Here is a 14,698-nt window from a genome sequence, read left to right as displayed (position 1 = left end):
GTGTTTAAATCAGATTTAAACACGGTTTTCGGTTTGCGGTTTACTTAAATATTATGATAAAAATGTTAGTTTTTCACTTTTTCTGCTTCCCATATATCACAATTTATTTAATCTCCTGTATTTCATCCATTTCTGACATTTTTCTATGGGTTTGGTTATTTGCCATATGTATTGGATCCCTCAGTTTGTTTGGATTTTAGGCACCAAGGAAAAAATAAAAAAAACAAGTGAAACGAGAGAAAACTTCCACACATTTCACTGAAAATCAACATCTAACGCAGGAAAACTGGATTATTCCAAAGTTTTGGTTGGCCTTAGACAAAAATGTAGTCTAAGCAGTGGTGAGACCAAATATAGGACTTTTATTAGTGATTAAAATCAGCTGATCCGACATTTTTGTATTAAGCAGGAAAATATTTATACACGTTTAATATGTCATTTTATTGCATTTTCACAGACTTCCTTGAGCATTTAAGAAATTCTAGACTTTTTTCCATCTCCTGTGAACAACAGTGACATTTCCTTCCACTTCCTTTCTCTTCTGATTGTTTACATGTTGATCGATGTGTCATTTATCTTCTCAAGAAGTCCTGACATCCTGTTCGGGTCGAGGCTGAAGGCTGGGTGGTTCCTCTGGAGATTACAGACACCGGGCCGCCGGTTCAAGATTAGCCAGACAGAATGTTAAAAACTGACTTTGTATTAAAATATCCTGGATTTTTGTGCTTGCAAGCAGAGATTAGTGCTGTCGCCTGATGATTTATGACTCCAGGGACCTGCGGTCAGTTGTTTTGTCTGCAGAAATCCTTGAGGAATGATCAGCCAGCCTTAACCTGTATGTGGTGCTGAGGTGATGTAACCAGATGTGGACGGCTTCGGTTTGTGAAGAACCAAGCAGGGTCACAGCAGCGTGTCCCTGCTTTTCTTCAAAAGCCGTCACACTACTGTCTGTTTTTCTTTTTACTTGGTGTTTGTATTTCACATCGGAGTGCTGTGTGTCTTCAGGAGCCTTTGTGTTTATATGTGTGCTGCATGTGGGGATGTATTTGTGCAACCTAGGCCAGTTCATATCCCCCGCTCTTCTTCACAGGCTGGTGTATATCGCAGACTCCCCGTCAGTAAAAACCATCTTTAACATTCACTCTCTCACCAGCTGCTTTCACGTTCCTTTCACCTGCTCTCCGTTGCCCTACACGTTCATTCATTCACCTCCAGTCGCCGCAGAAACAGACAGTTTTACACTTTTTACCTCATCTCTTGTTACTTTTGATCTAATCTGCTCTGAGGCTATGAAATACGGCTCCTGTCTGCTGGAATATAGGGTTCTCCCTGCTTCCCAACTGAGCAGCTGATATCTAGTGGTTTCTATTTGTCTAGTTTTACCAGAAAACATTCATCATACTGTCTTCTTGACCTTTTATAGTATTTGTCAAACTTAAACTGGGAAACAATCTTTGTCTGAGTAAGTTGAAACTTCCTGCTTCTCATAATTTTATTCGTTTGCGTTCTGCTAAGGCTCAATTTATGATCTTTAAGTTTATTTGACAATAAACTCAGAAGGTTCTCATAAGGTTTTGCCTAAATCAAACCCAATATTTCTAACTTAAGTTTTCTGGAGAGTTGCTACAGTTAAACGTGTCTGAGCTGTAATTATCTGAGATTTATCTTATAAACTCCAACTGGGACAGATGTGGAGGAGGTGCTGCCTCCCTCTTCTACATGTTGTGGATAGTTGAGGGGAAAAATTAAAGTAGGTCTTCCAAACCATTTTTCTTGCCTTGCATATTGACATAAAGCAAGATGCTCTGGTTGCACCTGCTGGTGCCATTAAAGACAATTATATGTTCCTGATCCAAACTCAATCTGATGTTGTCCACTGTCTTTTGCAAAAACACAAAATCTTACCAGGTTTTCTGGTTTAGTTTCTACTGCACATGTCTTAGGTTTAACTTATTTCAAATGTACTGACTTACAAGTAGCTTTTCAGCAAGATATAATAGCTTGTTTTAAGTCAATAATTCCTTAATATTGATGAAAAAGTACTAGTTATAATAATTTGTCAGAGAGTAGGACTAATATCTTTTTGTTTGTTAAGGTCTGTCTTATCTCAAACATACTGACACAGATCTGGGAAAAATGAAGAGCCCACTGCGCTGAACCTCATTGAAAACCTCCTGGTTATTCCACCAAATACTGATTTCTGAACTCTTCCTGAGTTAAAATATTAGTATTGTTATTTCAAAATGAATATGAACTTGTTTTCTTTGCATTATCTGAGGTCTGAAAGCGCTGCATCTTTTCCGTTATTTTGACCATTTCTCATTTTCTGCAAATAAATACTAAATTTTTGCTTGGAATTTCGGAGACATATTGTCAGTAGTTCATAAAATAAAAGAACAATGTTCATTTCACTCAAGCTTATACCTATAAAAAGTAAAATCAGAGAAACTGTTCATTTTAAGTGGTCTCTTAAGAGTTGTATTTGCACTAGAAAGTGGACACAAAATTCTTAGTAAGACTTTATGTTTTAGCTATGTTGACTAAACTTACATTTTTGCCTGCGTCCCACAAACTCCACAAAAACCACAGCACAATGTAAACATAAATATAGCCAGCTTGTGATCTCAGTGGTGTCTTAAAGAGGTCATCCCTGGCAAATTAAAAAGGTACTTTGCTCATCAGTATGCAGGCAGAGTCACGAGAGTTCCCCTAACTCTTCTGAGCATGCCCAAAACGTCTGTGGTGCATTGTGATGGTTCATCATGCATTTCTAGGTTCAGAGTGCAGCCATGATTAGCAGCAGTAGTATCTCCTTTATTATGGGATGTTTGTGTACACCTGCACATATTGGTCCTCAAACAGTTTGAAACAGAAAGACGGTGCTTCAAATAACGTCTTGCAACATCTGATGATGATGTTGGTCCCCGAGCTACTAAAATTAGCAATCATTCGTGTAGGGCCATGTTCAAGCTGCTTGTGCACACAGATATGTGTTGCGCTCCCCAAGCTGGAGACAAATGCAAACACCTCCAAATTGCTCAGATAAAGGAGGATTATGAAGGACAATCAGCAGATCATGTGATTTATAGTAAACCATAACAAAAGTGGTCACAGTCTTCAGAGCCTTGATGTGATCAACTCAGGTTACTAAAAAAGAAAGACTTTGAATTGGTTTTATTTTGGTTAAAGGAAACAGTTTATGGATAATGGATGTGGGACCAAAACCTGAAGAAAGGGATTCAATATGTAATTCCTGCAGTGGAATATACTTTTTTTTATGGATTTCTGTTCGTAGGTTAAGATTTATTTTTAAAGATAGGTTTGCCTAATATATAAAAAAAAAAAAAACATTTCTGGAGAGTTTGTGTCATACTCTCACTTTGACAAGCTTCAATAAATCTTTCTGAAGTGCTCAGAGAACCTTGTTCAGTGTGGCTATAAATACAGATCACTTTCTTTAACACTGTGAACCGAAGCATTTGGTTTGTGGAAGCGGTGCTCGCCTTCAGGGGCCCCGCTATCTGCCTCAGTAAGTACCTTTACCCTGCACCCCACTCCTCTCTGTCTGTTCATGCTCTCCTTAGCATAAATAAAGACCCCCCTCGCCCTTTACTCCCAGCATACATGTCTTTGCAATAACACAGATTCTCCTGCAGTACCATGACACTGAAGTGAATCTGTTTATACTCTCCCTTCACCGTCCCTCCTTCGTCCCTCCATTCTCGCCATTAGCCTCCTGATGTTTTTGCACACCCTAAACTCTTCTGGGGGTGGGGGTCTATTCAAACTATTGCGCTTCTGTCATCATCTGCATGACTGCACACACTTGAGTCTTCTTGCATTCCTCCTTTTCTTTTACATTGATTCTGTGCCTATTGTGGAGGCTGTTTTTCGGGTTTTCAACACGTCGCAGCATTGCACAGCTGCATGCCTGTTTAAAGCTTTTGTTTCTTTATTGTGTTTGCTGCTGCAAGCACTCAAACTTGCCATGAGACACTATCCAGCATTAAATGTGTCTCTGCATGTTTATGTCCTGCAGAAATATTTACAAGCATCACAAACCACATTTACCGCTTGCACCATGGCAGATTTACACGATTCTTTGATACATCAGGTCACATACATGTGCTGACCCTGAAGGATCCGGGTTCACTTCTGGCTTTAGTCAGACTCGCTTTGTTAACTGAGCTGTGACACATATCCTGCACAGAAATCAGTCTATTTCTGCAGAATTAGTCTCTCGCAGACCTTTCTATGTAAAGTTTCTGGAGTTCATTTCACACATTGGAAGAACAGCTGAAGGTATGAGACACATTAGCCACATATATTCCTCCAGACAAACACTCCTGTGAGAGGGATGAATCCAGCGCGCCGAGTGTCAGCGAGTACACATTCTAGTGTTTTACCCACGAGAGTTTTTTTGGCTACACTTTGTAGCTGGTTCACATGGGAACTGTGGACCCGTTTCGTCTGTGAATGATCATGTATGTAGAGACTCGATAATTCTCTTTCTCTTGTCCCTGCACGACGGATAGCTTAGAAATTTCCAGCTGTTTGCGACAGCTGTGTGAGTTAAGAGGTGGGGGGCAAGAAAAAAAGGGAACAAATCAAAGACGGAGAGGAGTTAAAGACAAGAAGATTTCATAGTTGACAGAGATTAGAGGTGCAAAGAAATCTGAGATGTTTGTGTGCGATATGCCAATGTGTGTGTGTCTGCGTTGAAGCCAACGATTTTGGCTTCCCACGGTACTACCTGAATATGTCTTCACTGGTGAAATATTCAAAACTTTCGCTTAATACCACATCAAAGTTCTGTAAGAAAGTCTCCTTGTATGCCTGGGCGATATGGTTGGAATAATATATCACAATATAAGCATTTCATATGTAAATGTTTATCAATATTTATTGATTAGTTTTTTATTTTAAATATCTGAAATACTACCAAACTGTTGATGTGACTTTCCTATTTTATCTGCAGTTTCCTTTTGAGTTGTTGTGCGAATCTTTTCCATTCACTCTGACCCGATTTTTTATTATTTTTAAGCAGTCATGAGGCACAGCGGTGAAACCTGAAACTGCTGCTGCACAAGGTACTCAACAGGTCGTTGCTAGGTAACCACAAGTCACTCAGCAAGTCATTGCTAAGTAACCAGTGAGTGAGATAGTTAATGCCACTAGCCTTTCTTTACTGGCCGTGAAAGCTTGAAATTATTGAACTTTGTATCAGATGTACTTTCTATTTATATTGATCACGTATCTATGGTGATATATATTATTTATTTATTGCCCAGCCTTTTCTGCTTTGAAGAAAAATGTACGGCAATTGTTCATGATAAATGTTCTAAGCTACCTTGTGTGGTTTGACGATAGAAAAGCTTAATGAGCATTTTTTAGAGCTCCAGTGTATTCAGCGTCTCACTGGGCAGATGGGATTAAACCCAAATTACTATCATGGCATCATCTTGGTGCAACGACAAACGTGACGCACCATATCTTGTTCTTGTCGCAAACAGTGATGTATTTCTATTCCCCAATCAATTTACTGGATTGTGTTGCGCCAGTGGTGCACTGTAGCTGTACCTTACCCTTGTTGTGTGGACCTACAGCTTAAGGGGGCCCAGCAACGGTGTGGTATGGGTCGCTTTTACAAAGGAAACTGACAGAGTAGCGTATGGAACCGCACCAGCCTGCACAGTACCGCTAAGTGGAAACGAGGAATTACAGTCCGGCAGATTCGTGTCAGCCTAATTTTTCAGCTGTTGTTTATGAGCAGGTATCCTGAAACTCCACGGCTCCATGAGGACTTCTTGAATGAGCGCCGGTTTCTCATGCACACACACGCAAGCCCCTGCACGCGCTCACACAGTCATTCCCTCCCAGCAGATTTATGGGAGCAGCCGTTCCAAGAAAATCTATCACTTCCATATGTTGTGAATGCGCTCGCTGCTGGCCAAAGCAGCATGCAGGCTGCATGTGTGTAAAATCATGGTGTGTTTGTGCCTACCTCCAAGGCCTCCAGTTAATTCTCCAGTTTCATTATTAGATGTTTTTTCCTTGCCACTCGATCCGCTCCACCACGACTTCTCTGGAGACCAGTAGAGAAACGGCCTTTTCTTTGGTAGCTACGCATACTGGTTCAGTGTGTGGCACTAAATTATTTGACTTCCCCCTCCTCTCTGTCTTTGTGTTTTGACCCTCCAGGTGTGTGGAGGAGGTGCGTTGGACTCCAGAGCAGAGCAGTGCACGGCCTTTAACAACCAGGAGTTCATGGGTCGCCTCTACAACTGGGAGCCTTTCACTGAAGGTGAGCACCGAGTTAACACACTCGCACAGTTGTTAAAGAGTTTCCCTGCTTTAATTCGGTAAGAGGTTTATAGGGAGAATTAACTGGCACCGCAAGGGAGAGAGTAAAATGTAAGCTTGAGGAGGTTCAAATTTCTCTCTAATGAATGTGAGTTGGAATTCATCCTCTCATGCCCAGCCCCTCCGGCATCCCCCACTTCTCCACGCAGCATTGACAGCAAAGGGAGTAGACAAGAAAAGCAAATGATTGGAGCTCAACCTACTTCTGTTCTTTGCACAAAATACTTTGCTTCTTTTCTTTTTCCTTTTGTTTGTCCAACATCTCTCCCTCTCTGCCCGCTTCTCCTGCCAAACGTCTCCTCCCTGCTCTGATGGAGGACGCAGATTCCTGCAGCGTGAGATAAAGAGCACGAGAGCAGTGATGAGATGTGTGTGTCACACGACTAGTGCAAGCAAAATTGGGGCAACTTAGAAGTTGCTCGGTTTTGGTTTTACAAGCAGTCTGTTAAAAGAAGTACTGCCTGAACCTTTTGATGCTTTGTGACTTTGTAGCCGCAGACAGGGGGATTTTAGGTGAAAGGCCAACACAAGATGCTTTTTTTTTGTTTTCATGAAAATAGTCTCTCTAAACTGTGGCACACATTTCTCTGCAGCACCCTTTATCCTGATAACCCTAAATAAGGTCAAGCAACTGGTTTGTTTCAGATGTTAATAATTATTAAGTAGAGTTTTTTGTATTAAATATCCAATGTACTGCCAATCTAGTGACATGCACATATGAGACACAGGTGCAAAACATGAAACTGCTCCAACATACTAAGGCCTACTGTGTGTATTCTGTGGACCGTGCAGTGTCTGAACACTCTGTCCGACAATGGTTGATATTTTATAGTTAAGCCTACATTTCTCATGTCAAATTCCTTTATTTCCCACATTCTGAATGAATACCAACAATTTGATGAGCTTGTTGTCACAGAGAGCAGCAGACACGCTACACTTCTTTTTGTGACTGGTTGCGTTGAATCTCGGCATTATCATCTCAGTGTCTCATACAAAACACTTCCATGTGTACGCTGTCCTACCGAGCAGCTTCCTGTGCGAGTCAGTGCATCAAATATGCCTTTCGTAAAAATTTACATTTGTGTGCATGAGTCTGGGGAACCTCTGCATTACTTCAAAAAGTGAATTATGCCAAAGTATGTTGGGTCAACCTGAAACTGCTGCTCCGCACGTCACTCAACAGGTTGTTGCTAGGTAACCAAAGAGAGAGTGAGTGAGTTGATGCCACCAACCTTTGCTTAGCTGTTGGTCAGAGGTTGAGCGGCAGACGTCATTCCTCTGCCTACATCCCCCATAATGCTGTGCGGTTCCAAATCAGAGTTCAGCTATTATTAAATATTCTATCAGTTGTATTTTCTATTGATTCTGATCACATGTCTACCGCAATATACAGCTCTGGAAAAAATTAAGAGACCACTGCATTGAACTCCATTGAAAACCTCATGGTTATTCCACCAGATGTTGATTTCTGAACTCTTCTTTAGTTAAAACATTAGCATTGTTGTAACTAAATGAATAAGAGCTTGTTTTCTTTGCATTACTTGAGATCTGAAATAAATAAATACAAAATTTTTCCTTGGAATTTTGGAGACATGTTGTCAGTAATTCATAGAATAAAAGAACAAAGTTCATTTTACTCAAAAAGTAAAATCAGAAAAACTGATAATTTTAAGTAGTCTCTTAAGTTTTTCCAGAGTTGTATATTTTTATAATTTTGTCACAATCACTGGGTTGAGACATGGTGGTAGCAGAATCATGCTGTGAGATGCTTGGCTTCGGTACAAACAAGGAAGAGAAAATAGTTGGAGCCTATTCGAGACTTCCATAGCAGAACAAGCCTAAAAATGGCCTAATCAAAGCCCAGACCTAAAGTCAATAACAAATCTATTTCAAAGCTTGAAAGTTGATGTCCATGGATTCCAACCAGTCTGAGTTAGAAGAATATGCAGCGTTGAAATATGCAGAACTCTCATATGAGGGTATCTGTGTCATGGTGTTGGTTTAGTTCTTTTTTAGCAGCAAAGATGGTCAGAGGTGATAAAAAGATGGATTGAGTAAACACAACACAACTGTGTATAAAAAACTTTGCAAGAGTCAAAGTGGGTCCTGATTCAGATTTCTATACATGTCTTTTTTTTTTTTTTTTTTTTGCAATGCTGGAGGAAAAGAAACAAGAGACAGAGAACATTTTTTATAGATATTTCAGGAATTTTAGGGGAAAAAAACGAAGAGTGAATAGAAAGATTATAAGAAATGCAGGAGGGGGAGGGGAGAGTAAAACACAGCTGTGAGATGATCTCAGTTGTGTTTGTCATTAGGCTTATAAAGCATGTGCATGATCTCCTGTGTATTTACATCATGGGCGTACTGGCGAGGGCGTTCTGCATGTGGATAGCTGTGTGAACCTGGGATAAAATGTGGGAAAATAGTTTGCACGTGTGTGTTTGTGTGTCGGTCGTTTGGGATTTTACTGTATCAGTAAAGCCGAAGCTGTGAACACACAAACACCGTAAGAGCAGAGACTCAGAAGCTCAGCTTTTACATACACAGCTTCGGTTTTGGTTCTGCTCTGTCATAACATAAAACACATTCACCAATCTACCCTGAAATAAACGCATTGCACGAAATTGAAACCAGATATCCAGTAGAGTGTGTAAGAAAAACACGATTTTCTGCTAAAAAGTGGAACCCGATGCTGCTTAAATAATTAGAGTTGAAGAGCTGCAGTCAATATTTTTTGTAAGCAGTGGATCAGAATCAAAATGACCCAATTAAGTCCTCCCTCTCTGTGTTTTATTAAGTGTCAGCCACGTATCTTAGTTTTCCATCTTGCAGGACTGCTGCATATCAGGCTCATGGCTCCCTCCAGTCTCATTCCAGGCTGCAGAAAGAAACTGTTTTCATGGAAAAAAGCAGCAATAAACGCTCTCTACGCTACCTGTTCCTCACACTAACAAAGTTAGCATTTTACCAGATGTGTGCCTGTTTGTTTATTGTTGTTTTTTAGCATTAAAATAAGCTGAATGATTCGCATATTCTACATTCCAGGTTTTGTATTGTCATCCTGGTGCCTACACATGGTTTGCAAGCTGAACTCCAGCTAATGAATTCCCCCGGCTACTGCGGAGTCATTTGACGCAGGACTGAATGCAGATTGTACTATTTCCCATTTTAAACAAAGGCCAGATGTTACTTTAGGTTTTTTGTCCAGGAAGAGTGGAAGATTTAGACTTTAAAGGCAGATATTTCCTCAGGCAAGCAGGAATGACAATGGAAAGCGTCAACTCCCAGTAGCTCTGTGCCAGAAGGTTTTGGCACAGAGATCCATGTCACTGGATGTCAGAGTCATTTTGGCAGAATGAGTGTTTGATGCTCTGTGTAAATCTGGTCATGGCAAATGCATGATTGTAATAAATAGCAAGTAATCTGGCAATGATCTGGTGGCGCAATAAGAATAAATAAATCTGTTTTATTCCCTGCACTAGTTCAACAGTCTGACAATAAATGTTGTAAGAACATCGCTGTGATCCAAAACCAACTTTTATTGTCGGTTTTGTTGAACAAATTACTCTTTTCCCTTATTAAAAACTGAATAAAAGTGTAAAGGTGCTCCTCATTTTTTATGTTTTGTCAGACCATGTGTTCCCTTAAAATAGTCTTGATTCAGAACTTGACTTTTTTTTTTTACTTAAACTCCTTTTATACTCACTTTCTGTCAATGACCAAATTTTGCTACAAAGAAAATGTGTTTTGCTTGTTAAACCAAGTAACTTTGAGATATTAACCGTTCATCTGAGTGTAGAAAAGGAAAAGAATGGTTAAAATTTAAATTAGATCTTAAATCAGTTCAATATTATTAACTGAGGACATTGAAAATCAACATCTGACAAAACAGAATATAAAATCCATATTAGCCTATTTTGATAAATAGGACTTAGATAATTATGGTACTAGACCAACCATTTATTTCTTGAACCTGGGTACTGTGGAATAGTCATGAGTGGTCAGTATCTTACTTTCTGCAGACAGACGCTTTGTTCAAGTGATAAAAACAAATCTTACCAAAGGAAAGCTAACAGTTAGTCAGACTGATTAGTGCCTGTAAAACCACTTAAACTCAAACATTTCATGTTGGTGTGAGCCATTTCAAACACAATATGCTAATCTAATCAATAATCTAATATAACTGTAGATCATGTGAGTTAGAGTTGCTCAATTTGGTTAAAATTAGCCTTCTTGAGTGAAAATGTCTACCTGCTAAAAACTTTGAGAAAACATCTGTATGTGACAGCTAAGGCACTAACTACTGGTAACTACTCCACAGAACCTCCTTCAAAAATCTGAATTGTCCCTTTAAAGCCTGCTGGAACGAAAAGATGACTGAGCAGCGGTTGGGAAAGATGGCAAGCTCTAATATTGAGGCGTTTTTTGTAACGTATTACTATGAGAGTCTTTGAATAAAACAAGCCATCAAGTATGTTTAGTGGATCTACTGGATAAAGAACTGGCAGCGTCACTGGATTTGAGCATGGAACGATTTTTTTACTGTCTCCAAAGTGAATCGTGTTTAGCTTGTGAAGACTGGCCCGAGCCCAAACCTTTCACATTGAGCCTCCCGTTGTCAGTCTGACGAGGTAGATTGAGTGTTTTATAGTTGGTGCTGACTGGATCTTTGCATTAGTGCACTAAATCTACTTAGAAATGGCATCTCTGATTAATATTCCCTCATTCTTTAGGGCTTTTGTCACCACTGCTTGCCCAGGTGTTGTTTTACTTTGACATCACCTCTTTTTCCAGTCCCTGTCCCATCTCTGGACACCCATTCTCCTCTCTTCCTGTCCAGCTGCATCGCTCTTTCTCTCTTTCTGCTGGAGTTTGTTTAGATGGACTGGTAGCGGGGAAGTACACTTAGACAACATGTATTTCACCTTCTGCACACTAAACTGAGAGAGGGACAGAAGGATGGTGGAAAATCAGAGGAAACGAGGGAAGACGAGACGAGTTACAGATGAAGCTTGAGGAAAAAAGTTAAATGAGAATAGAAGTTGAGATTTGGTTAAGCATGATTTGAAGAGATGGAGATTGCGAGAGACAACCTTACTCATTTTGCAGCAGCTTCGGGTTTAAAGGTCTACAACTATTACAGATGGATGGAGGGAACAAGCATCAGCTATCCCTCTTCCTGTATCTTTTCTGCACTTCAGAGGATACAAAGCCAATCGCCTCTGTTTACAAAGTCCAGGTTTCATTAGAGTAATGATCAGAATAAAAACATCTCCGTAAATGAACCAGAGCAGCGGTGGTGTCTCTAACGACATCCTTCATGACTCCAGCGTTTGATTTGTTTTAATCATGTCTCAAGATGTGTGAGACTAGGAGAGATGCACTGTAGGTGTCAGAAAGACGAAACCATCAGAGTCCTTCACTTGATCATGTTCAGTTCAGAATCTAAAACCTGAACTGGATAATTTATTATTCAAAATTCTACTTATGAAACCACAAAATGTGAGTGTTTTTGTTTTCTGTTATTTATCATGTGTCGGACTACCTTAAAAACTACAATATGACAAGTTTCTCTAATTCTTAGGTTAATAGTTGAGACATAATCTTTGGCGACTGTGGCTCAGTTGGTCTCGCATTTGGTAGGTTGAAGGTTAGATTCCAGCTTCTTCCTATCGCATGTTGATCAGCTCTTCACCCCAAGTTGCCTGCTGATAAATGTGTGTGTTTGTGAGTGCAACTGGGTTTCTGAATTTCATCTATTTACCAACACTGAATATATTTTGGAAGTGGCATTGTTTTTGCTTCACAGATGTCTCCAGGGAGTTTGAGATTTTATTTTTTGTTTATATTTTGGTATGAAATTGTTGTCATTCCAGCCCCGGTTGTACATTTGAATCGTTTCACTCGTAATCCTGTCACTGCGCTGTTTAAGTACCTTAAAGGAAATGTTTACATGTGCTGAATCAACACTTCCTTTTCGGAGTGTGTTTACAAGCCACCTGATGGTCCTGTTACAGCCCATGTTTTTGTTTTATGAAGTAGTGTGATTATGAACATCCGATCCAGGTACATTGCCTCTGTGCATGACCTCCTTCCCACTTCCACTTAGTCTAAACACACTTCTTAATTAACTTAATAGTCTGAGGCTGGAAAAACTGTTGACCCAGCTTTAAGTCAAGGATTCATCTGTGCTGTGGGTCGTAACTTTTGTGTTTCTGGTAATGAGTAACAGCAGGACTCATCTTTATGCCAATAGATTTTTTCCGGAAAACCGTTCAGATCTTGTTTAGTAATGAACGGTGTCCTTTGCAAAGAAATAAAACAATAAAATACTGAATGAAATCCTGTTTGACTTACTCCTGCTGTTAAAGTATTTATATCCCTATTCATGACTCTAGTTGTGCATAAAAATGTTCTCATTCCTGCTAAAATGGTTGGTTTGTGAGGTGAAGCAGTTGCTTTCCAACCCTGGTCCTTAAGGCACACTGCCCTGAATGTTTTAGGTGTCTCTTTGCTTCAGCGCACCTAATTTCAGTCGATAACTGATTTACAGGATTTTTGCATGAGTCAGGTGAGTTAAAGCAGGGAAACGTCTAAAACACGCAGGGCACTTTTAGGGCTGGGTTGAAAAACAGCTTGTAAAACAAATATCTTAAAATGTGTGGAATTTTTCTTATGACATATTTATAGTTCAACTGGAAACAATGTAAAAGAATTTAAAGTTGTAGTAGCTCGACTGCGTACATTTTGAAGCACACTTTGCTTCAGTTTCATCATTTAGTGTGTCCACTTTACCTTGCAGAAGTTCTGGTCATATTGTAAGGACATCTCTTGAAGGATTTGTTCCAGATTTCGTTAAAGTCGACCTAGCTTTACTTTTCCTTTGCCTAATAAATCATGTTGTTTTGGATAAGTGACTGGACTCACCGAAAGATAAAATCACTCTATCTTTCATCTTCATGCTCAACCCTACATATGAATTGCAACAGGATGCTTCACTGTCAGCATAACTCACAGAGGCATTAATCTTTTCTTCACCGGTGAAATGTTTTTCCAGATGACTTAAGGGGGCATCTTCAGAGAAAACAACTTTACCATATTCTGGACTCTGCAGTCCAATCCTGGTATTTTCTGTAGCATTACTGTCTCTCTTTTGTGTTTTATTTGGAAAAAAGTTTATTCTTTGTTACCCAGTTAGCCTCTTAGCCTCACTGTCTGTGCAGAAACGGTCACAACTGCCAATTTTGGTCAAGCTCTGCACTGGTGGCAAACCAGTCCCTCAGCTGAATCTTTTTTGGGTGACATTCATGACACTTCCTGGATTTTCTGTTGTGCCCTCTTCACAGCAGTTCAACCGAGTGACATCCGCTCTGTCCTCGTTAAAAGTTTCCCCTGAGCACATCAAAATTATCTCAGCATTTCCTCTTGTTCCATTGCTTAGTCACACTCCAAATTAGGTCTTAGATGTACTATTACTAATACCCGATTTGATCACTGTCCATGGCAACCTGTTCCCATAAAACAAAAGCAGTAAAGTTTCCTTTAAGTCTCAAAACATTTAGGTACAGCTGTAGTATTACACTGGTATTACACCTTTTCAAAGTCTTCTGCTGATTTAAGAAATATCAAGAAGTTAGGAGATTGTGTGGAAGCACATGGAGATCCTTCAACCTTACAAGGTGAAAGCCGAGGTCAGGTATTTGCCCTTTACACTTTGCTCCCAGCTAACTCTTTTGAACGTCTGACTTTAAAGAAGATGGAAACTTTAACCGCCTTGTGGCTGATGACTATTCAGGATGGCAGGCGTTCTGTTTTCATGGTGAAGCTCTCTCAAAGACATTACAAACTTATTACAGAGGTGATTTTATGTGTCTGAAGTAAAAACAGTTTTCCAACAAGTGGTTTCCAGAGCTGCTTTGAATGATGCTCTTTGCAAACTTTGCAAACTGATGTTGGGATAGTGTTTGCATTTGTGTCGTTGTTTGTAAGAAATATACCCCAAAACAGTCAGAGGTCACACTCAGAAGCAGAGACGCGCCTTCCTCCCACCGCTAGCTTAATCTATGACTCGTGACTCATGCGGCGAGTTTGCGTCTGGAGCAGTATTTCTTGCAACATAATCACAGCTCTGTCCACACACACATCTGCTCTCCCTGCATGAGGACTTTAGCACCCGTTACACTCCCTGATATCTTCCCTTAAAGAAAATAGCCATCATTTTTAGCCACTCGCTGCCCTTTCCTGTCCGTTCTTTAATGTTCTTTTTGAAGAAATATTTCCACATCTTCTATGAAAACTGGGACAAGACGTGTGGCATTCATCACACGTTTGT

At 40.0% G+C, this 14,698-nt stretch overlaps 1 protein-coding gene across 1 annotated transcript in view; it reads left to right on the top strand.

Annotated features, from left to right (window-relative positions):
• Positions 1 to 14,698, top strand: part of adamtsl4 (ADAMTS-like 4) — a 46,019-nt gene that overhangs the window by 18,098 nt on the left and 13,223 nt on the right. The window contains exon 5 of the mRNA XM_032557167.1: positions 6,202 to 6,304. Within this exon, the coding sequence (XP_032413058.1) occupies positions 6,202 to 6,304 (103 nt within the window). The remainder of the gene's footprint in view (positions 1 to 6,201; positions 6,305 to 14,698) is intronic.

The sequence above is a fragment of the Xiphophorus hellerii genome, chromosome 3, assembly GCF_003331165.1.
Source record: "Xiphophorus hellerii strain 12219 chromosome 3, Xiphophorus_hellerii-4.1, whole genome shotgun sequence".
Taxonomy (NCBI): Eukaryota; Metazoa; Chordata; class Actinopteri; order Cyprinodontiformes; family Poeciliidae; genus Xiphophorus; species Xiphophorus hellerii.
The sequence above is the reverse complement of the archived record's forward strand: the minus strand, read 5'-3'. Positions and strand labels throughout refer to the sequence as shown.